This window comes from Panthera leo, chromosome B3 (assembly GCF_018350215.1).
Source record: "Panthera leo isolate Ple1 chromosome B3, P.leo_Ple1_pat1.1, whole genome shotgun sequence".
In the NCBI taxonomy this organism is placed as follows: Eukaryota; Metazoa; Chordata; class Mammalia; order Carnivora; family Felidae; genus Panthera; species Panthera leo.
The window spans coordinates 27,813,388-27,837,225 of NC_056684.1; the positions used below are offsets into that span (position 1 = coordinate 27,813,388).

General features: G+C 37.1%; 1 protein-coding gene across 6 annotated transcripts in view; it reads right to left on the minus strand.

Moving 5' to 3' along the window:
- Positions 1 to 23,838, minus strand: part of HERC2 (HECT and RLD domain containing E3 ubiquitin protein ligase 2) — a 268,128-nt gene that overhangs the window by 213,423 nt on the left and 30,867 nt on the right. For all 6 annotated transcript variants that reach the window (XM_042941272.1, XM_042941277.1, XM_042941274.1 and 3 more), the window contains one exon: positions 18,902 to 19,039. In XM_042941272.1, coding sequence (XP_042797206.1) covers positions 18,902 to 19,039 — 138 coding nt within the window. The remainder of the gene's footprint in view (positions 1 to 18,901; positions 19,040 to 23,838) is intronic.

The following is a 23,838-nucleotide window of genomic DNA, read 5'->3' on the forward strand; positions in this document are numbered from 1 at the left end:
CATTTATAACATTTTTTAGTTCCTCATGACTATTTCTTAGTCCCTTTATCTCTGTAGCAATAGATTCTCTGTTGTCCTCTATGCTTTTTCCAAGCCCAGCGAGTAATTTTATGACCATTATTCTAAATTCTTGTTCAGTTATATTGCTTAAATCAGTTTGATCAATTCGTTAGCTGTCGCTACTTCCTGGAGTTTCCTTTGAGGAGAATTCCATTTCATCATTTTGGGTAGTCCCTGTGGTAGCTCCAAACTGCAGGGCACTTCCCCTGTGCTGTCTGGAGAAACTTGTGTTGGTGGGCAGGGTCACAGTCAGACGTGATGTCTGCCCCCAGCCCACCACTGGGGCCACAGACTGGTGTGTACCTCATCTTCCCTTCTCTCAGGGGCAGGACTCACTGTGGAGTGGTGTGGCCCCTGTCTGGGCTGCTTGCACACTGCCAGGCTTGTGGTACTGCTTCGATGGGATCTGGCCAAGGGCATACTAGCCAGGGTGGATCCGCAAGGTGCACAGAGGCGGAAGGGGCAGGCTTAGCTAGCTTTGTCCTTGGTGGTCCCCTGAGGGAAGAGCCCTGCAGCACTGGGAGGGAGGCAGGCCCACTGGAGGGATGGATCCACAGAAGCACAGCTTTGGGCATTTGCGCGGTGCCAGCAAGTTCAGCGACAGGAATGGGTTCCCATTGGAATTTTGGCTGGGGGATGGGAGAGAGAAATGGCGTGTGCCAGCGCCTTTTTTCCCCCACCAAGCTCTGTCCTTCCGGGGCTCAACAACCCTCCCCCCTCCCCCCCCCCCCGCCTGGCGTCCTCTCACCCTCCCAGCTCTCAGAGAGCAGAGCTGTTGACTTTTAACATTCCAGATGTTAAGTCCCGCTGGTTGTCAGAACTCACAGAGTCTGGCCCCTCCGCTTTTACAAGCCAGACTTCGGGGGCTCTGCCTTGCCTGGCGGGCTACCCCTTCACTGCCCAGCTCCCTCCTGCCAGTACGTGTAGCATGCACCACCTCTCTGTCCTTCCTACCCTCTTCCGTGGGCCTCTTGTCTACGCTTGGCTCTGTAGAGTCCGTTCTGCTAGTCTTCCGGTGGTTTTCTTGGTTATTTAGGCAGATGTGGGTGGATTCTAAGTGATCAGCAGGACGAGGTGAGCCCAACATCCTCCTACGCCACCAACTTCCTGTTCCCCTCTAAAGTTCGTTTGATATTGAACAATGCCCCTGGCCATGTAGAACCCCTTGAGTTTAACACTGAAGGTGTCATCAAAGTGGTGTTCTTGCCTCCAAACACAATGTCTCTAATTCAGCCTCTAGATCAGGGAGTCATAAGGACCTTTAAGGCTCATTACACACAGTACTCTGTGGAAGGGATCACTAACATTGTGGAAGAGAATCCTGATAGGACATCATGAAAGTCTGGAAGGATTACACCACTGAAGATGCCATTGCTGTTATAGAAAAAGCTATAAACACCATCAAGCCTGAAACAAATCTCCTGTTGGAGAAAACTGTGTCCAGATGTTGTGCATGACTTCATGGGATTTATGACAGAGACAATCAAAGAAATCACGAAAGAGGCTGTGGATAAGGCAAAAGGGTGAGGAGTAAAGGGTTTCAAGATATGGATCCTGGAGAAATTCAAGAGGTAACAGACACCACACCAGAGGAATTAACAGAAGATAATGTAATGAAGATAAGTGATTCCCAATCAGTGCAAGCAAGACAGTGTATATATGTATACATATATATGTGTGTATGTGTATATACACAGACATACACACACACACACACACATATTCTTTTGTTATTTCTTACCATACATAAGTATTCTTGATTGCTCTACGGATTAACCCTTGTTACAAATTTTTATATTTGCAGTGTAAACAGTTACATTGTGAAGTCTGTAACAAGAAGATGTAGAAGCAATGCCAGAAAAAAAAGTGACATTACACAACTTCGCAGAAGGGTTCCAATTATTCAAAAACAGTTTTGACTTCTTTTACAATGTGGACCCTTTTATGATATGGGCAACGAAACCACAGCAAACAGTAGAAGAAGGGTTGGTATATATAGAAACATTTTCAGAGATATGAAAAGGCAAAAAAGTCTGAAATTACAATGTATTCCCATAAAGTTACATTGAATGTTCCTGCCTCTCCTGCCTCCCCTTCTACCTCCTCCAATTCTTCTGCCTCCACCACCCCTGAGGCAAACAGACCAACCCCTCCTCTTCTTCCTCCTCCTCAACCTACACAACATTAGGACAATAATGAATACCTTTATGATAATTCACCTCCAATTAATGAATAATCATGCCATAAAGTTAATAAAGTTATCTGATGTATATGTGTGAGTGCCGTTGTGTGAAAATCTAATAACTGTACAGCAAGAACTGTAGAAGACATTTTTATGTTGTCATCATCATCATCAACATCATCATCATAAGTATTCAACATTTAGAAGGTCGTGTGCAAGACTTATATGGAAGTAGATAGCCTACCCTTATAGAGGCATAAAGTGATATTTAATATAAAATTAATAATGTGTTAGTTTCCTTGCTGTTTTATAACTTTCCTTTCAAAGAATTACATTACTAAGGCAGCCTAAACCCAGCAGAAGAGAAATAATAAAGATCAGAGCAGAAATAAACAATATAGAATCTAAACAAAACTATAGAGCAGATCAACGAAACCAAGAGTTGGTTTTTTGAAAAAATAAACAAAATTGATAAACCTCTAACCAGGCTTCTCACAAAGAAAACGGAGATGACCCAAATAGATAAAATCATGAATGAAAATGGAATTATTACAACCAATCCATCAGAGATACAAACAATTATCAGGGAATACTATGAAAAATTATATGCCAACAAATTGGACAACCTGGAAGAAATGGACATATTCCTAAACACCCACACTCTTCCAAAACTCAATCAGGAGGAAATAGAAAGCTTGAACAGACCCATAACCAGGGAAGAAATTGAATCGGTTATCAAAAATCTCCCAAGAAATAAGAGTCCAGAAACAGATGGCTTCCCAGGGGAGTTCTACCAGACGTTTAAAGCAGAGATAATACCTATCCTTCTCAAGCTATTCCAAGAAATAGAAAGGGAAGGAAAACTTCCAGACTTATTCTATGAAGCCAGTATTACTTTGATTCCTAAACCAGACAGAGACCCAGTAGAAAAAAGAACTACAGGCCAATATCCCTGACGAATATGGACGCAAAAATTCTCAATAAGATACTAGCAAATCGAATTCAACAGCATATAAAAAGAATTATTCACCATGATCAAGTGGGATTCATTCCTGGGCTGCAGGGCTGGTTCAACACTCACAAATCAATCAACGCGATACATCACATTAATAAAAGAAAAGATAAGAACCATATGATCCTGTCAATCGATGCAAAAAGGCCTTTGACAAAATTCAGCACCCTTTCTTAATAAAAACCCTCGAGAAAGTCGGGATAGAAGGAACATACTTAAACATCATAAAAGACATTTATGAAAAGCCCACAGCTAACATCATCCTCAATGGGGAAAAACTGAGAGCTTTTTCCCTGAGATCAGGAACACGACAGGGATGCCCACTCTCACCACTGTTGTTTAACATAGTGTTGGAAGTTCTAGCATCAGCAATCAGACAACAAAAGGAAATCAAAGGCATCAAAATCGGCAAAGATGAAGTCAAGCTTTCGCTTTTTGCAGATGACATGATACTATGCATGGAAAATCCGATAGACTCCACCAAAAGTCTGCTAGAACTGATACATGAATTCAGCAAAGTCACAGGATGCAAAATTAATGTACAGAAATCAGCTGCATTCTTATACACTAATAATGAAGCAACAGAAAGCCAAAGAAACTGACCCCATTCACAACTGCACCAAGAAGCATAAAATACCTAGGAATAAATCTAACCAAAGATGTAAAAGATCTGTATGCTGAAAACTATAGAAAGCTTATGAAGGAAATTGAAGAAGACATAAAGAAATGGAAAGACATTCCCTGCTCATGGATTGGAAGAATAAATATTGTCAAAATGTCAATACTACCCAAAGCTATCTACACATTCAATGCAATCCCAATCAAAATTGCACCAGCATTCTTCTCGAAACTAGAACAAGCAATCCTAAAATTTATATGGAACCACAAAAGGCCCTGAATAGCCAAAGTAATTTTGAAGAAGACCAAAGCAGGAGGCATCACAATCCCAGACTTTAGCCTCTACTACAAAGCTGTCATCATCAAGACAGCATGGTATTAGCACAAAAACAGACACATAGACCAATGGAATAGAATAGAAACCCCAGAACTAGACCCACAAACGTATGGCCAACTCATCTTTGACAAAGCAGGAAAGAACATCCAATGGAAAAAAGACAGTCTCTTTAACAAATGGTGCTGGGAGAACTGGACAGCAACATGCAGAAAGTTGAAACTAGACCACTTTCTCACACCATTCACAAAAATAAACTCAAAATGGATAAAGGACCTGAATGTGAGACAGGAAACCATCAAAACCCTAGAGGAGAAAGCAGGAAAATACCTCTCTGACCTCAGCCGTAGCAATCTCTTACTCGACACATCCCCAAAGGCAGGGGAATTAAAAGCAAAAATGAATTACTGGGACCTTACGAAGATAAAAAGCTTCTGCAGAGCAAAGGAAACAACCAACAAAACTAAAAGGCATCCAACGGAATGGGAAAAGATATTTGCAAATGACATATCGGACAAAGGGCTAGTATCCAAAATCTATAAAGAGCTCACCAAACTCCACACCCGAAAAACAAATAACCCAGTGAAGAAATGGGCAGAAAACATGAATAGACACTTCTCTAAAGAAGACATCCGGATGGCCAACAGGCACATGAAAAGATGTTCAACGTCACTCCTCATCAGGGAAATACAAATCAAAACCACACTCAGATATCACCTCACGCCAGTCAGAGTGGCCAAAATGAACAAATCAGGAGACTATAGATGCTGGAGAGGATGTGGAGAAACGGGAACCCTCTTGCACTGTTGGTGGGAATGCAAACTGGTGCAGCCGCTCTGGAAAACAGTGTGGAGGTTCCTCAGAAAATTAAAAATAGACCTACCCTATGACCCAGCAATAGCACTGCTAGGAATTTACCCAAGGGATACAGGAGTACTGATGCATAGGGGCGCTTGTATCCCAATGTTTATAGCAGCACTCTCAACAATAGCCAAATTATGGAAAGAGCCTAAATGTCCACCAACTGATGAATGGATAAAGAAATTGTGGTTTATATACACAATGGAGTACTACAGGGCAATGAGAAAGAACGAAATATGGCCCTTTGTAGCAACGTGGATGGAACTGGAGAGTGTGATGCTAAGTGAAATAAGCCATACAGAGAAAGACAGATACCATATGTTTTCACTCTTATGTGGATCCTGAGAAACTTAACAGAAACCCATGGGGGAGGGGAAGAAAAAAAAAAAAAAAAAAAAGAGGTTAGAGTGGGAGAGAGCCAAAGCATAAGAGACTCTTAAAAACTGAGAACAAACTGAGGGTTGATAGGGGGTGGGATGGAGGGGAGGGTGGGTGATGGGCATTGAGGAGGGCACCTTTTGGGATGAGCACTGGGTGTTGTATGGAAACCAATTTGACAATAAATTTCATATATTGAAAAAAAAAGAAAAGAATTACATTACTGTACAGTATGCACCCCTCTGTCTCTCACTCTCATAATTGGAGAAAATGTATATCAGCCTATCATCACAGGTAAGTGGTTTTCTAAAAACTTTTAACAATGTTTCCAATATTGCATTACGAATATGACTGTAATACAGTATGCTATAAAAATCTTATAACAATCCATTCATTAGCGTATAGGTGAGGCCACCATGAAGCAATTGTATCAATTACACTAGGCTACCATAAAGCAACCACATTGCTGCTTCTTTGTTATGGATTCATGAATCATTATAACTGTAAATAAATAGGAATTTCTTTTTCCAAGTATCTTTTCATTTTTACTATCCAGCATTTATAATATGTATATCTAGTGCATATCATATAAGACAATATCGAAATATTATTGACAATTCATCTTGAAAACAGACCATGTAAACTTACTGCACCAATACACTGCAGTCCTTTAAATGTTTTTTTTTCTTTTTCTTATGATCTTCATAACATTCTCTTTTCCCTACCTTACTTTACCATAAAAATACAGTGTATGATACATATTAAAAAAATACATGTTAATTGACTGCTTATGTTTCCAGTTCCAGTCCACAATAGGCTATTAATAGTGAAGTTTTGGGGAAATCAAAAGCTATATGAAGATTTCTGACTGGAGGGGATTAGTGCTCCAATCCTCACATTGTTCAAAGACTAACTGTAGTAAAATGTGTGATAGGTAAGTGGTATTTCCATTATACTGCTCTATTATATAATGTATGTCTGAATTTTCCACAATTAAGGAGCTTTTTTTTAAGTACCTAGAAGACAACTACATGAATGAAAATAATTCAAAGGATTCTGATCTCCTAACTAAACATAACACTGCCTTAAGCTGAGCAGTAAATTAAGTTCCCTTCTGCAAATTCCCTACACCAGTAAAGCTTCCAGTGTTGGCAAGAGCACGAGTATCCTGTGTATGTTGTCTCTAATGATTATTAGCCATGAGGCCACTACCTTCATCAGCCTGGCAGCTTCAGATCCTGGGAGCCAACAGCCACATTCCTACTAAATTTCTCTGTTGGCCTCTGGGACAACATCCAGTAAACTAACATTGACAATATAGAAGTCCCAGAAGAAAGAGAAAGAGAAAGGGACAGAAAATTTCTTTGAAAAAATAACATCCGAATATTTCCCTAATCTAACAAAGGAAAAGACATCAAGATCCAGGAAGCTCAGAGAGTTCCAAATAAGACAACTCAAAGAAACCCACACTAAAATCACATTGTAACTAAATTAAAATGCCTAAATTAAACAAAAAAGGAATCTTAAAAGCAGCAAGAAAAAAACAACTTGTTGCATACAAGGAACCCTCAGAAGATATTCCAGCAGAAATTTTGCAGGCCAGAAAAGACTGGCATGATATATTCAAAGTGCTGAAAGAAAATAACTTCCAACCAAGAATACTGTACCCAACAAAGTTATACAGAACTGAAAAAGAGATAATTTTCTAGACAAGCAAAAGCTAAAGGAATTCAGCACTACTAACCACTTACAAAAAACGTTAAAGGGACTTCCTTAAACTGAAAAGAAAGGTAACCAATTAGTAACAAGAAAATATATGAAAGTACAACTCTCACAGGAAAGAGAAATATATAGTAAAGGTAGAAGATCAATCACTTATAAACATGGTATAAAGGTTAAAAGACAAAATTAGTAAAAATACAGTATATACTACAATAATTAAGAGATACACAGTACAAAAAGATATAAATTGTGACATAAAAATATAAAGCATGGGGGTGAGAGTAAAAAGTCTGAGCTTTAGAATGTTTTCAAACTTATGCTGTTACCAACTTAAAATAGACTTATAAATATGCAAACCTCATGCTAACCATAATACAAAAACCTACAGCAGGTACACAAAAGATAATGAGAAAGAAATCTGAGCCTAACAATAAAGAAAGCCATCAAACCACAAAGAAAACAAAAGAACAGAGGAACTACAAATCAGCCAGAAAACAATTAACAAAATGGCAGTAAGCACATACTTACCAATAATCAGTTTACATGTAAGTACAGAAAGTTCTCCAATCAAAAGATATGGAGTGGCTGAATGGATAAAAGAACAAGATCTATCTTTATGCTGCCTACAAGAGATTCACCTTCAGACATAAGGACACAAAGAGAAAGTGAAGAGATTAAAAAAGATATTCTGTGCAAATGACAACCAAAGCACAGTGGGCATAGATACACTTATATCAGACAAAACAGACTTTAAAATAAAGACTGTATAAGAACCAAAGAAAAGCATTACATAATGATTTAAAAAAGCCAATGCAGGGGCACCTGGGTGGCTCAGTCAGTTGAGCACCTGACTCTTGATTTCGGCTCAGGTCATGATCTCACAGTTGGTGGGACTGAGCCCCATGCTGGGCTCCACACCTTCAGCACAGATTCTTTCCCCCCTTTCTGACCTCCCCCACCAAAATAAATAAATAAACATTTTTTAAAAAAGTCAATCCAACAGGAGGATATAACATTTACAAATATTTATGCACCCAACATAAGACCATATAAATATTTGGGGACTTTGATATTCTCCTTTCATCAATGTATAGATTATCCAGTCATAAAATCAGTAAGGAAAGATCACCTTAATTTACACATTAGACCAGATGGACATAGCAGATATATATGGCAAAACAACAGAATATATAGTCTTCTCAAGTCAACATGGAAATTCTCCAGGATATTAAACCACGAGAAAAGTCTTAATAAATTTAAGAAGACTGAAATCACATCAAGCATCTTTTCCAACCACAATGGTATGAAACTAGAAATCAATTAATTACAAAAAGAAAATTGGAAAATTCACAAATATGTGGAGATTAAGCAGCACACTACTTGGCAACCAATGCTTCAACCAAGAAATCAAGAGAAATCGAAAAATACCTGGAGACAAATGAAAATAAAAATAGAGCATACCAAAACTCATGGGATGCAGCAAAAGCAGTTCTAAAAGAGATAGGCAATAAACACCTACATCAAGAAACAAGATACATCTCAAATAAACAATCTAATTTTACACCTCAAGGAACTACCAAAAGAAGAACAAATGAAGGATAAAGTTGATAGAAGGAAGGAAAAAACAAAGATCAGAGATGAAATAATGAAATAAGTAATAAAAAGCAAAAGAAAACATCAATGAAACCAAGAGCTGGTTCTTTGATAATTTAAACAAAATTGACAAACATTTAGCTAAAGTCACCAAGAAAAAAGAGAGGACTCAAAATCAGAAATGAAAGAGATGTTAGACTGACAATACAGAAATACAAAAGTTCATAAGAAACTACTATATACAATTATACACCAACAAATTGCACAACCTAGAAGAAATGGACAAATTCCTAGAAACATTCCAAGACTGAATGAGAAAGAAAAAGAGAATATCAAATATAAGGAAAATTTAATCAATAATCAAAAACCTCCTAACAAAAAAATGTCCAGAACCTGATGGCTTCACTGGTAAATTCTGTCAAACATTCAAAAAAGAATTAACACCAACCCTTCTCTTAACTCTTCCAAAAAAATTGAAGAGGAGAGAACACTTCCTAACTCATTTTATAAGGCGAGAATTAATACCAAGGCCAGATATGGACATCACAAGAAAAAAAAAATTACAGGCCAATTTCCCTAATGAACATACACACCAAAATCCCTAACAAAATATTACCACACTGAATTCGTCAATACATTAAAAGGACAATACATACACCATGAACATATGGGATTTATTCCCAGAGATGCAAGGATGATAAACATCCACAAATCAATCAATGTGGTGTATACATTAACAAAATGAAAAATAAAAATCATATGATAATCTCAATAGATACAGAAAAAGCATTTGAAAAAATTCACCATCCAGTTAAGATAAAAGCTCTCAACAAAGCAGGTATAGACAGAATGTAACTCAAGATAATAAAAGCCATGTATGACAAGCCTACAGCTAACAATGACTTAACAGTGAAAACCTGGAAGCTTTTCTTCAAAAATCAGGAACAAGACAAGGATGCCACTTCATTCAACATAGTATAAGAAATCCTAGCTAGAGCATTCAGGCAAGAAAAAGAAATACAGGCATCCAAAATGGAGAGGAAAAAATAAAACTGTCACTATTTGTAGATGACATGATATTCTACAGAGAAAACTCTGAAGACCACCAAAAAAAAAAAAAAAAAAAAAAAAAAAAATCCTGTCAGAGCTAATAAGCAAATTTAGTACAGTAAAATACAAAACTCAATACACAAAAATCTGATGCATTTCTATAAATAATGATCAGAGAAATCAAGAAAACAATCCCACTTATAACTGCATCAAGAAGAATAAAATACCTAAGAATAACTTTAACAAAGGAGGCCAAAGACCTGTACACTGAAAAATAGAAGACATAGATGAAAGAAACTGAAGATGACACAAATAAATGGAAAGATAATACATATTCATGAACTGGAAGAATTAGTATCGTTAAAATGTCCATAGTACTTAAAGCAATCTACAGATTCAAAATCCCTGTCAAAATCTCAATGGCATTTTTCATAGAAACAGAATGATCCTAATAGTTGTATGGAACCACAAAAGACCAGATAGCCAAAGCAATCTTGAGACAAAGAACAAAGCCAGAGGCACCACACTCCCTAATTTCAAACTATATTACTATGTTATACTAATCAAAACAATATGGTATTGACATAAAAACAGACACACAGATCAATGGAACAGATTGGAGCCCAGAAATAAACCTATGCATATATGGTCAATTAATTTACAACAAAGGAGCCAAGAATATTCAATGGAGAAAGGACAGTTTCTTCAATAAATGGTGTTGGGTAAACTCGACAGGCACACACAAAAGAATGAAACTGGACCACTATGTTACACCACACACAAAAATTAACTCAAAATGGATAAAAAACTTGAATGTAAGACCTGAAACCATAAAAATCCTAGAATTCAACATTTGTGATAAGCTCCCTGACACAGACCTTGGCAATGATTTTTTCAATCTGACACCAAAAGCAAAAATAATCAAATGGGACTATAGCCAACTAAAAAGCTTCTGCATAGCAAAGGAAACTATCAACAAAATGAAAAGGCAACCTACCAACTGGGTGAAAATATTTGCAAATGATGTATCTGATAAGGGATAAGGTGTTAATATCCAAAATATATTTTAAAAAACTCACACAACTCAATTGCAAAAAAAATGTAATTAAAAATGAGAAGAGGATTTGAATATACAGTTTTCCAAAGAAGACATACAGATGGACAACAGGTATATGAAAAGGTACTCAACAACATTTATCAAGTAAATGTAAATAACAACTATAAATCAATATAACCTCACCTCTATTAGAATGGCTAGAATAAAAAAATAATAATAATGAGTCCTGGTTAAGATGTAGAAAAAAGGCAACACTCTTACACGATTTTTGGGAATGTAAATTGGTGCAGCTACTATGGAAAACACTAAGGAGGTTTCTCAAAAAAATCAAAAACAGAATTACCATATGATTCAGTAATTCCACTTCTTGGTATTCATGTGAAGAAAACAAAAACACTAATTTGAAAAGATATATGTACCCCCATTTTCAGCATTATTTACAATAGCCAAGAAATAGGAATAAACTAAATGTCCACTGATGGATAGATGAGTAAAGAAAATATGGTGTATATACACATTGTAATATTATTCAGACATAAAAAAGGAAATACTGCCATTTGTAACAACATAGATGGACTATGAAAATATTATGCTAAGTGAAAGAAGACGTAAAAAGATGGATTTTGAAGGCATTATGCTAAGTGAAATAAATCAGATATAAAAAAAAAAATACTAGATGATCTCACTTGTATGTGGAATGTAAAAACGAAAACAAAACAAAATCAAACAAACAAAACCAAGCTCAAGGATACAGAGAACAGATTAGTGGTTGTTTTGAGTCACTGGGGTAGGGTGGTTGAGGGAGCAGGCAAAACAGATAAGGGGATCTAAAGACACACATTTTCAGTTATAACATGAGTAAGTCATGTGGGTGTAGCGTTCAACAGTGACTATAGCTAATACTGTACTGCATGTTTGAAAGTTGCTAGGAGAGTGGATCTTAAAGGTTCTCATCACAGAAATTTTTTTAATTATATATGGTGACTATGGTAACTGGACTACTATGGTGATCATTCTTATATATGTAAATACCAAATCAAGATACTGTACACCTGAAACTAACATAATATTACATATATCATTATATCTCATACATATTATATATCTCATATATATTATACCTCATCTTAAAAAAAAAAATGAGCAGCCACAGGACCTACCTATGGGAATATAATAAAAGATCTAACATTTTTCTCATTGAACTTCGGGTGGTTAAAGAAGGGGGTGGGATTGAAAAAGTATTCTAAGAAGTAAAGCTGAAAACTTCCCACATCAGCAAGATGTAAATCTACAAATCTAAGAAGGTGAGCAAATTCCAAACAGGATGTACCCAAAGAAATCCACACTAAGACACATCATAATTAAACTAAAGGCAAAGAAAATATTGTAAAAACAGCCAAAGAAAAACACCTTAACTATGGTGGAATAACAATTCGTGTAACAGCAAATTTTTCATCAGAAACCACAGAGGCCAGCTGAAAGCAACAAAATATTTTTAAAGTGATGGGGAAAAAAAAGGAATCATTAACACAGAATCCTAAATACAACAAAAACCTCCTTCAGGAATGAAAGGAAAATGAAACATTCTCAGATGAAGGAAAACTAAGAATATGTGTCATCAGCAGACCCACACTAAAAGAATGGCTAACGGAAGTTCTCTAAACAGAATGGAAACAATAAAAGGAAAACCTTGGCACTCAGGAAGGAAGAACACTGTAAGTAATACATGGGTAAATACAATAGTATTTTCTTCATCTCTTGACTTTTCTAACTTATGTCTGAACCTTCACCCAAAAATTATAGTATTACCAAATGTGGTTATAAATACAAGCAACAAAATATTTAAGGCATTCATATAAACAGAAAAGGATAAAGGGAAGGTTTCTGTACATCAATCAAACTGGTTAAATGACACAACCAGGAAACTGTCCTTAGTTATACATATATAATGTATTAACCACACAAACTACTAAAAAGGATACACAAAAAAATAAACTCAAAAACACTATAGATAAATCAAAATGGAATTCTAAAAATGGTCAAGAGAGGCAGTATGAACAAAACAAAAATGAATAAAACAGAGCAAAGAGAAAATGTAAAACAGAAGTCTTAATTTAAGCTACAATTTACCAATAATTACATGAAATTCAATGCAGTCTAAATGAAGACACCAATTAAAAGACAGATATTGGCAGAGTAGACTAAATAACAGAACCCAACTATAAGCCATACACAAGAAAGTAACTTCAAATGGGCAAAAGTAAAGGGACAGAAAAAACAAAAAGCATGCAAACAGAAAGCAAGAACGGGTATACTAGTGTCAAATAAAGTAAACATCAGAGCAAAGATAATTACTAGAAACACAGAGCAACATTAAAAAATGAGAAGAGGTGCCTGGGTGGCTCAGTCAGTAAAGTGTTTGACTTAGGCTCAGGTCATGAACTCACAGTTCATGAGTTCAAGCCCCCAGTCAGACTGTGCTGACAGCTCAGAGCCTGGAGCCTGCTTTGGATTCTGCATCTCCCTCTCTCTCTGTTCCTCCCCACTTGTACTCTGTCTCCCTCTCTCTCAAAAATAAGATTAAAAAACAAAATTTTTTTTCAATATATGAAATTTATTGTCAAATTGGTTTCCATACAACACCCAGTGCTCATCCCAAAAGGTGCCCTCCTCAATACCCATCACCCACCCTCCCCTCCCTCCCACCCCCCATCAACCCTCAGTTTGTTCTCAGTTTTTAAGAGTCTCTTATGCTTTGGCTCTCTCTCCCACTCTAACCTCTTTTTGTTTCTTTTTTTTTTCCTTCCCCTCCCCCATGGGTTTCTGTTAAGTTTCTCAGGATCCACATAAGAGTGAAAACATATGGTATCTTGTCTTTCTCTGTATGGCTTATTTCACTTGGCATAACACTCTCCAGTTCCATCCACGTTGCTACAAAGGGCCATATTTCATTCTTTCTCATTGCTGTTGACTGCCACAATTTCTTTATCCATTCATCAGTTGGTGGACATTTAGGCTCTTTCCATAATTTGGCTATTGTTGAGAGTGCTGCTATAAACATTGGGGTACAAGTGCCCCTATGCATCAGTACTCCTGTATCCCTTTGGTAAATTCCTAGCAGTGCTATTGCTGGGTCATAGGGTAGATCTTAAAAAAAAAATTTTTAATGAGATAATGGTCAATCCACCATTAAAACATAATAATTCTAAATGTGTATGCACCAAACCACAAAATATGTGAACAACAACAACAAAAAAACTGAAAAGAGAAAAGGACATTTACACACCCTTACAGTTGAAGACCTCAACATTTCTCTCAACAACTGACACAACAAGACACAAAAGAATGCAACAACACCACTGGATCTACCCACAGGATCTTGGATTGGAACAATCAACACAATCTAATCAACATGTTTCAAACACTACAGCCAATAGTAGAATACACAATCATTCACAACAAATATCAAAACAGTCATATCCTGAGCCACAAAACAAACCTCAACAAATTTAAAAGAAGTGAAATCACAGAGTATGTTCTCCAAAACAATGGAAACAAACTAGAAACAGAAAAATTCAGTTACAGAAAAATAATGGGAAAATCGCCATACTCCTGGGAACAAAACAACACACTCTTAAATAATCCATGGGTCAGAGAGGAAGGGATATCAAAAATATACTGACTTGAATTAAGTTGTAAATAGAACAGAGCAAATTGGGGGTCATGGGGGGAGTTAAAGCAGTCATGAGAGAAATGTACAGTACTGGCACGCCTGGTGGTTCAGTTGGTTGAGTGTCCCACTCTTGATTTCAGCTCAGGTCATGATCTGATGGGTCATGAGATCAAGCCCCGCATCAGGCTATGCACTGACACTGCAGAGCCTGCTTGGGATTCTCTCTATCCCTTCTCTCTATACCACTTACTTGCTTGTGTTTGCTTGCTCACTCTCTCTCAAAATAAATAAATAAACTTTAAAAAACAAAAAAAAAAGAAATGTACAGTACTAAATACGTAATCTGAAAAGTGGGAAACTTTCAAATCAATAAATATAAGCTCCCATCTCAGCAACTTAGGAAAAAAATAGCAAAATAAATCAAAAAGCAAAAAAAAAAAAAAAATGGAAATAACTAAGAGCAAAAACAGTAAGATTGAAAAATGGAAAAAACAGTAGAGAAAAATCAATGAAACAGAGAACTGGTTCTTTCAAAAGATCACAAAAACTGACACACCCATAAAGAGGACTGACAAAAAACAAAAAGAGAACAGACATGAATTACAAATATCATGAAAGAAACTGGCTCAGGGCTCCTGGGTGGCTCAGTCGGTTAAGCATCCAACTCTTGATTTCGGCTCAGGTCATCATCTCAGGGTTCATGAGATCAAGCCCCATGTTGGGCTCTACAATGACAGCACGGAGCCTGCTTGAGATTCTCTCTCATGCTCCCTCTTTCTCTGCCCCTCCCCCATTCACACTCCTACTCTCCTAAAATAAACTTAAAAAAAAGAAAGAAAGAAATGGGTTCTACAGATAATTAGGAGCTATTAGGGAACAATTCTACACATATAAATTAGACAACTTAGACAAAATGGGCAGATTCCTCAAAAAATACAAACTACCCCAACTCAGCAAATACGAAACAGATCATTTAAATTGCCATACAACTGGGGCACCTGGGCGGGTCAGTTGGTTAAACGTTTGACTTTGGCTCAGGTCATGATCTCACAGTTCATGGGTTCAAGCCCCATGTTGGGCTATGTGCTGACAGCTCAGAGCCTGGAGCCTGCTTTGGATTCTGTGTCTCCTTCGCCTTCTGCTGCTCCCCAACTCATGCTCGCTCTCTCTCTCTCTCAAAAATGAATAAACATTAAAAAAAAAAAAACTTTAGGGGCGCCTGAGTGGCTGTCAGTTGAGCATCCGACTTCAGCTCAGGTCATGATCTCACGGTTCATGAGTTCGGGCCCCACATTGGGTTCTGTGCTGACAGCTCAGAGCCTGGAGCCTGCTTCAGATTCTGTGTCTCCCTCTCTCTCTGCCCCTCCCCCACACACACTCTGTCTCTTTTTGCCTCTCAAAAATAAACATTAAAAAAAATAATAAAAAAATAAAATTAAATTAAATTAAATTAAAATTAAAAATTAAAAAAAAATTTAAAAAGAAAAAGAAACTGCCATACAACTATTAAGAAAATTGAATTCATTATTTAAGAATCTCAAAAAGGAAATCACAAGATTCAGATTGCTTCACTGAAGAATGTTACCAAATATTAAAACATAATTGACAGATTCTAAACAATCTCTTCTATAATACAGAAAAGGCAATACTCCCAATACATTTTAAGAAGCTAGTATTAGCATGATATCAAAACCCAACACAGTACCAAAAAAAAAAAATTATAGAATATTGTTCTCGTGAATATGGGCACAAGAAATCTTTAACAAAATATTAGTAAGTAGAATTAACTTAATTCTAGAATTAATAAAAAGAACATCATCACCAAGTGGTGTTTATTCCAACAATGCAAAGCTGGTTCAATAGTCAAAAATCAGATCCTTCATATTAACAAACTAAAGGGGGGAAAAATTACATGATAAATCAAGCAATGTAGAAAAAGCATTGGATAAAATTCAACACTCATTCACAATAAAAACTCTCAGGAAACTGGAATAGACAGGAACTTCTTCACCTTTATAAAAAGCATCTATAAAACTTATGCTAACATTATAGTTAACAATGAAAAGACTAAATGTTTTCCCCTAAGATCAGGAATAAAGTAAGGCTGCTCTCACCACTTTTATAAAACATAGTAAAGAAGTTCTAGCCAGAACAATAAGGCAAAAAAATGTAATAGAAAACACATAGATTGGAAAGGGGGAAATAAAACTGATGGTCTACATAGAAAATTCAAGAAAGCCTCCTAGAGTAATAAGGTTGCAGGATACAAAATAAACATATAGAAATAAATTGTATTTCTATATACTAGCAATGAACACATGGATATTAAATTATCCAAAAGTTATTTAATAATTTGTAAGGAAAGGCAAAGGAATCAGAACAGCTAGAACAATATGAAAAAAGAATAATAAAGTGGGAAGAACCAGTCTATCTGATTTCAAAACTTACTCTTAGTTATAGTAATGAAGAGCATGCTGTGGGCAGACAGATACACATATGGATTAGTAGAACAGAATAGAGAAACCAGAAATAGACCACACAAGTATACCCAAATAATTCTTGACAAACGTGCAAAACCAATTCAATGAAAAAAAGGTAGCCTTTTCAAAAAATGGTGGAGCAATTATTTATAAGCAAAATAATAAAATAAAAAATAAAAACACTTGACTTAAACCTCACATTGCACACAAAATTTAATTCAAATGAAACAGAAGCATACATGAAAAACATAAAACTACAAAACTTTTAGAGAAAAAACATAGAGGAAAATCTTCAGGCTCAAGGTCTAGGCAAAGAAGAGAAGGAAGAGGAGGAGGAGGAAGAAAAAGAAAGGAAAATCTATACTGAACTTTATCAAAATTTTGAAACTTTTGCTGCACTAAAGACACTGTTGAGAGGGTGAAAAGATAAGCTATGAACTGAGAGAAATTATTTGCAAACCATAGATAAGACAAAGGACTAGTATCTGGAATATATACAGAAGTGTAAAAACACCATGATAAAAAGAAAAAGAAAAATCTAACATGAATAGGTATTCTACTGAAGAAGATACACAGATGGTAAATAGCCACAGGATTCTTAAAGTTAAAACCACAATGAGATACCACACCACACACCTAATAATAAAAAAAAGTGACAACACCAATTGATGGTGAGGACACAGAGAAACAGGATCACTCATACGCTGCTGGAAATGAAATGGTGTAGCCACTGTGGAAAAGTTTGCCAGGTCCTCAAAAAATTAAACACAGAATTACTACATGATGCAGCAATTCCATTCCTGGGTATATACACAAATAACTGAAAGCAGAACTTATGTATACTTATACTCATAGCAGCATTATTCACAACAGCTACAAGATAGCAGCAACATACATGCCCATCCATGGATGAAAGGATCAACAAAATGTGATCTATACATATAATGGACTATTATTCAACCTTTAAAAGGAAGGAAATTCTCACACATACTACAACATAGATGAACCTTGAAGACATTATGCTAAATAATGAAATAAGCCAGACATAAAAGGACAAATACTTTATGATTCCACTTACACAAGGTAACCAGACTAGTCAAAATCCTAAAGACAGAAAGTAGAATTGTGTTTCCAGGGCTGAGGGTAGGGAAGAACAGGAGTTACCATTTAATAAGTATAAAGTTTCCATCAGTTTGGGAATATGAAAAGGTTCTGTAAATGGATGGTGGTGATAATTACAAAACATTGTGAACATGTTTAATGTCACTGAATTGTATACTTAAAAGTGGTTGAACCAGTCAATTGTATGTTATGTAGAATTTACCATAATATAAAAAAAATTTTAAGTTAAATTTTTAAGAGTTCCATAACTGGGGGTGCCTGAGTGGCTCAGTCAGTTAAGTGTCTGACTTTGGTTCAGGTCATGATCTTGCAGTTCATGAGTTCAAGCCCCATATCGGGCTCTGTGCTAACAGCTCAGAGCCCGGAGCCTGCTTCAGATTCTGTGTCTCCCTCTCTTTCTGCCCCTTCCCCACTTGCGCCCTGTCTCTCTCTCTCTCAAAAATAAATAAACATTAAAAAAATTTTTTAAAGAATTCCATAACTGGGACATCTGGATGGCTCAGTCGGCTTAGCATCCAACTCTTGATTCCGACTCAGGCCATGATCCCAGGGTCATGGGTTCAAGCCCCACGTTTGGGCTGTGTGCTGAGCATGAAACCAGCTTAAGATTCTCTCTCGCTTCCCCTCTGCTCCTCTCCCTCACACTCTCTCTCTAAAATAAATTTTAAAAAAAGAATTCCACTACCAAAAAACAAATGTCCATCTGGTCCATCTGATACTTTCCAAAGTACCAGAATCTCCGAAGTTCAGAATACATACCTGGTTGTTTGCCCCATACCCAGCTCTCTAGGATTGATCTGGCCCTACATGCAGGTGCAGGAGTTTCTTCTTCATCTCTTTTCTCTTTGTCATTCAGATCTTCTTTCTTTGTTCCACTTTGAGTATCAACTCCATCATCTAAAAAATTAAAAATCAAAAAAATATCTATAAATTCCTTTTCAAAATGTAGCATCCACTTGTCAGTCTCTTTGCAAATGTCCCTCCCAAAAATGGAAAGTTCATTACAATACTCAACATTAGCTGAAAGTTTGAGGATTAAAAGAAAATTATATGAATCATCATCATAAAAGGTACAGTGTGATTTATGAAGTAATGAATGGCCCAGTAACCTTTTAATAAAGAAATCAATATATCATTCAAACTCTTCTTTGAAGCATGTCTTCTAAAATATTCCATCAATTCCTTACTACATTTCACAACTAAGAAACTTAGTCTTTTTTTTTTTTAATTTCCTTAAATAATCTCAACACCCAACTTGGGGCTCAAACTCATGACCCCAAGATCAACAGTCATGTGTTCTACCCACTGAGCCAGCCAGGTGCCCCCCAGAAACTTAGCTTTGATATCACCTAATTGAATTTCATGTGAACTGCTTTTATCCAGTGACCCCCAAGTGCATCCAAAAGAAGGGAGGATGTGTAATGGAAGCATGATTCAAAAATCATTTTTAACTCTATATATTGCCCTATTCCACCGAGAACCACTGCTACACAGGACCACCACCATTGACAGAGTATAATTCAGGAGTTTTGGGACCCAAAAGTTGAAAAGCATGACTTTAGACTACTGACAATTTAGGTTTCAGTCAAGAACAAATGTCATGAAACTCCTTACAGAGCAAATAAAGACACAGCTCACCTAAGCCTTGAAGTATAAACATGTCCTATCCTAGAAGGCCAATACTAAATGAATTATTTTCTACATAACATAATTAGAAATACACATATAAATCTGTGAAAGAGATATCATATTACAAACAGGAGTATCTAAAAATAACTAAAACCAACAAGTGACAAGCACTCAAGAAACTCCCGTATTCTGTAAGAAAATTATCAGATATCAAACAGGAGAAATCCCAAACGACTAATGCTATGAAGAGTTACTCAAACTCATGTTTATAAAAATATAAACTAAAACAATAAAATACTACATTACATTCACCAAATTGGCAATCGTTCGTAAACTAAAATATAAGCTCCAAGACAGGATTTTTTCCCCCTCTTCATCTGGTACTTGGTTATCCCAAGTACCTAGAACAATGCAAGCCAAGAAGTAAGCCTTCAATGATCTGTTGGATAATTAAGTAACGTGAAGTGTCAGTGGAAATGTGGGGCTAGAGGCACAGGTGGCCAAAGGGTAGACAGATGTTATTTGAAATATGTACATTTTTATACACTGCAAATATAAAATCACATAGCACCTCTAAATTAAGCACTAATGTTTGCTTAAGTCATAGAAAAAGACCTGGAATGAGGTTCTCAGCCCTCAGAAGCACTGGGTGAGGGGTATGCATATACACACTTATATACACATGCGCACACATATCTTTGATACCACGCCTGAGTTCTGTCACCTGAGATTCTGGTTGAGTTGCTCTGGGACAGGACCTGGGCACTACCTTTTTTAAGTTGCTAAGTATTTCTAATATTCAGCCAGTATTAAGGATCACTAGCACAGAAGATATAATTTTACTAACTCGGTGTAAATGCAACTGACCAAACAACATGGTAGATTTTTTTGGTTTTTTTTTTTAATACAATTTATTGTCAAATTGGCTAACATACAGTATGTACAGTGTGTTCTTGGTTTGGGGGGGTAGATTCCCATGGTTCATCATTTACATACAACACCCAGTGCTCATCCCAACAAGGGCCCTCCTCAATGCCCATCAGCCATCTTTCCCTCTCCTCCACCCCCTCATCACCCTCAGTTTGTTCTCTGTATTTAAGAGTCTCTTATGGTTTGCCTCCCTCCCTCTCTGTAACTGTTTTTTCCCCTTCCCTTCCCCCATGGTCTTCTGTTCAGTTTCTCAAGATTCACATGAGTGAAAACATATGATATCTGTCTTTCTCTGACTGACTTATTTCACTCAGCATAATACCTTCCAGTTCCATCCACACTGCTGCAAATGGCATGATTTCATTCTTTCTCATTGCCAAGTAGTATTCCATTGTATATATTAACCACATCTTCTTTATCCATTCATCAGTTGATAGGCATTTAGGCTTTTTCCATAATTTGGCTATTGTTGAAAGCACTGCTATAAACATTGGGGTACATGTGCCCCTATGACTCAGCACTCCTGTCTCCTTTGATAAATTCCTAGTAGTGTTATTGCTGGGTTGTAGGGTAGTTCTATTTTTAATTTTTTGAGGAACTTCCATACTGTTTTCCAGAGCGGCTGCACCAGTTTGCATTCCCACAAACAGTGCAAGAAGGTTCCCATTTCTCCACATCCTCACCAGTATCCGTTGTTTCTTGAGTTGTTCATGTTAGCGACTCTGACCAGTGTGAGGTGGTATCTCGGTGTGGTTTTGACTTGTATTTCTCTGATGATGAGTGACACTGAGCATCTTTTCATGTGTCTCTGGCCATCTGGATGTCTTCTTTGGAAAAGTGTCTATTCATGTCTTCTGCCCATTTCTTCACTGGATTATTTGTTTTTCAAGTAACAATGGTAGTGTTTTAGATACCACAACCTCTCTTAATGTAACAAACTAAGGCCACACAGAATAAAACTTTTTTTTTTTTAAAGTAAGACAAGTGAGAGGAGAGGCCAAATAACTATGGCACTTGTGTTTTTAACAAGTTACTGTCTTTTTGCTAAAAACTAAATAATGAAAGAATTGTTACTGAGTTTTTTAATTAAGAACAGGGGTTTGCAAAATTTTGGGGTTTTTGCACAAGTGTGAGAGAAGTGTCCTGGAATGAAAACCTGATTCTCCAAATTCAATCTTTTACAAGCAGTTAGGCATAAGATCAGTCAACATCTCTAACCTTCAGTTCTGCCATCAGTGAAAGCTCAGAAGCCCACCTCCAACCTGCTATATGACAGAGGAACACCAGCATCTGCATGGAGGACTTGGCCCCAGCTCGCATGTGTCATCCCATTTGCTCCTCACCAGACACAAATAATCTTACTAGATATGTAGACCCCAACCTCCTGGAGACTGACTGGCATTCTGTAGAGGAAGAGGCAGGTCACCAGAACCCCAAATCTTTCCTGTAACAACTCAGAAGATCATCACTATGAGTTACTGCACAAAACAGAAAATGCCAGAATACTGAGAAAATTTGGAGAGGGAGAGAGGGAAGGGAGAAGGGGAGGAAAGAGAGACAAAGACAGAGAATCAAAGGCTAGCACAGAAAGAAAAGGCAAGGTTAAAGCAGAGAATGGTTTCAAAGCATTACCCTCTGGGTTGTGGGCCCTGTACTGGTCCACTACACCCATCACTCCATTGCCCACGCCTCTGTCACAACAAAGATCCTGATCCCCAAGTCTGTAGAGAAAACATCCACGGCAGCAGTGGGCACAGCAAAGGGGTTAATTCAAGGCCAGTGTACACCAGGGTCCTTAAATCCTATAAAGCAACCAGTGCCATGAGGGAGGCTCCTAGCCCTGACAATACTGACTTGAAGCTCTTAGGAGGAAAAAAAAATTAAATTGAAACAAAGGTCCACAATTTGACCCAACTGGAACCCCAAAGTTTACTGAAAGAACTTATACAACAAAAAGATAAATGAGCTTTCATGACTCTATAATACAGGGTTCTTTTTATTCATACTCAGCTGTGTTGATTAAACTTGTTTACAATAAACATTATCATTCCATTAATTTAAAAATGTTTAGGGGCGCCTGTGTGGCTCAGCCAGTTAAGCATCTGACTCTTGATCTCAGCTCAGGCAATGATCTCACAATTCGTGAGGTCGAGCCCCATGTCCACCTCTGCACGGACAGCATGAAGCCTGCTTGGAATTCTCTCTCTCCTCTCTCTCTCTGCCCCTCCCCTGCTTGTGCGCACACACTCTCTCTCTCAAATAAAACTTTTTTAAAAATTATTTAAAATATGTAAACCTACTTTTCATGTTTTTAATTTAAATTTTAGTTAACATACAATGCAATATTGGTTTCAGGAGAATTCAGTGATTTATCACTTACATACAACACCCAGTGGTCATCACAACAAGGGCTCTCTTTTAACACCCATCACCCATCAAGCACATCTCCCACCCACTTCCCTCCATCAACCCTAAGTTTGTTTCTATCGCTAAGATTCTCTGTGGTTTGTTTCCCTCTCTTCTCTTTTTCCCACCACTTCCCCTGTGTTCATGTTTCATTTCTTAAATTCCACATGAATGAAATCATATGGTATTTGTCTTTCTCTAATTAACTTATTTCACTTAGCATAATACATTCTAGCTCCATCCACATCGTTTCAAATAGCAAGATTTCATTCTCTTGATGAAACACACTCCATCTTCCCTATCCATTCATCAGTCAACGGACATTTGGGCTCTTTCCACAGTTTGGCTATTGTTGATAATGCTGCTATAAACACTGGGATGCATGTACCCTTTCGAATCTTTATTTTTGTATCCTTTGGGTAAATACCAAATATTCAATTGCTAGATTGTAGGGCAGTTCTATTTTTAGTTTCTTGAAGAACCTCCATACTGTTCTCCAAAGTAGCTGCACCAGTTTGCATTCCCACCAACAGTGCAAGAGGGCTCCCCTTTCTCTGCATCCTTGCCAACACCCGTTGTTTCCTGAGTTGGTAATTTTAGCCATTCTGACAGATGTGAGGTTAGATCTCATCATGGTTTTGATATGTATTTCCCTGAACATGAGTGATGTTGAGCATCTTTTCACGATCTGTTAGCCATCAGGATGTCTTCTTTGGAAAAGTGTCTATTCG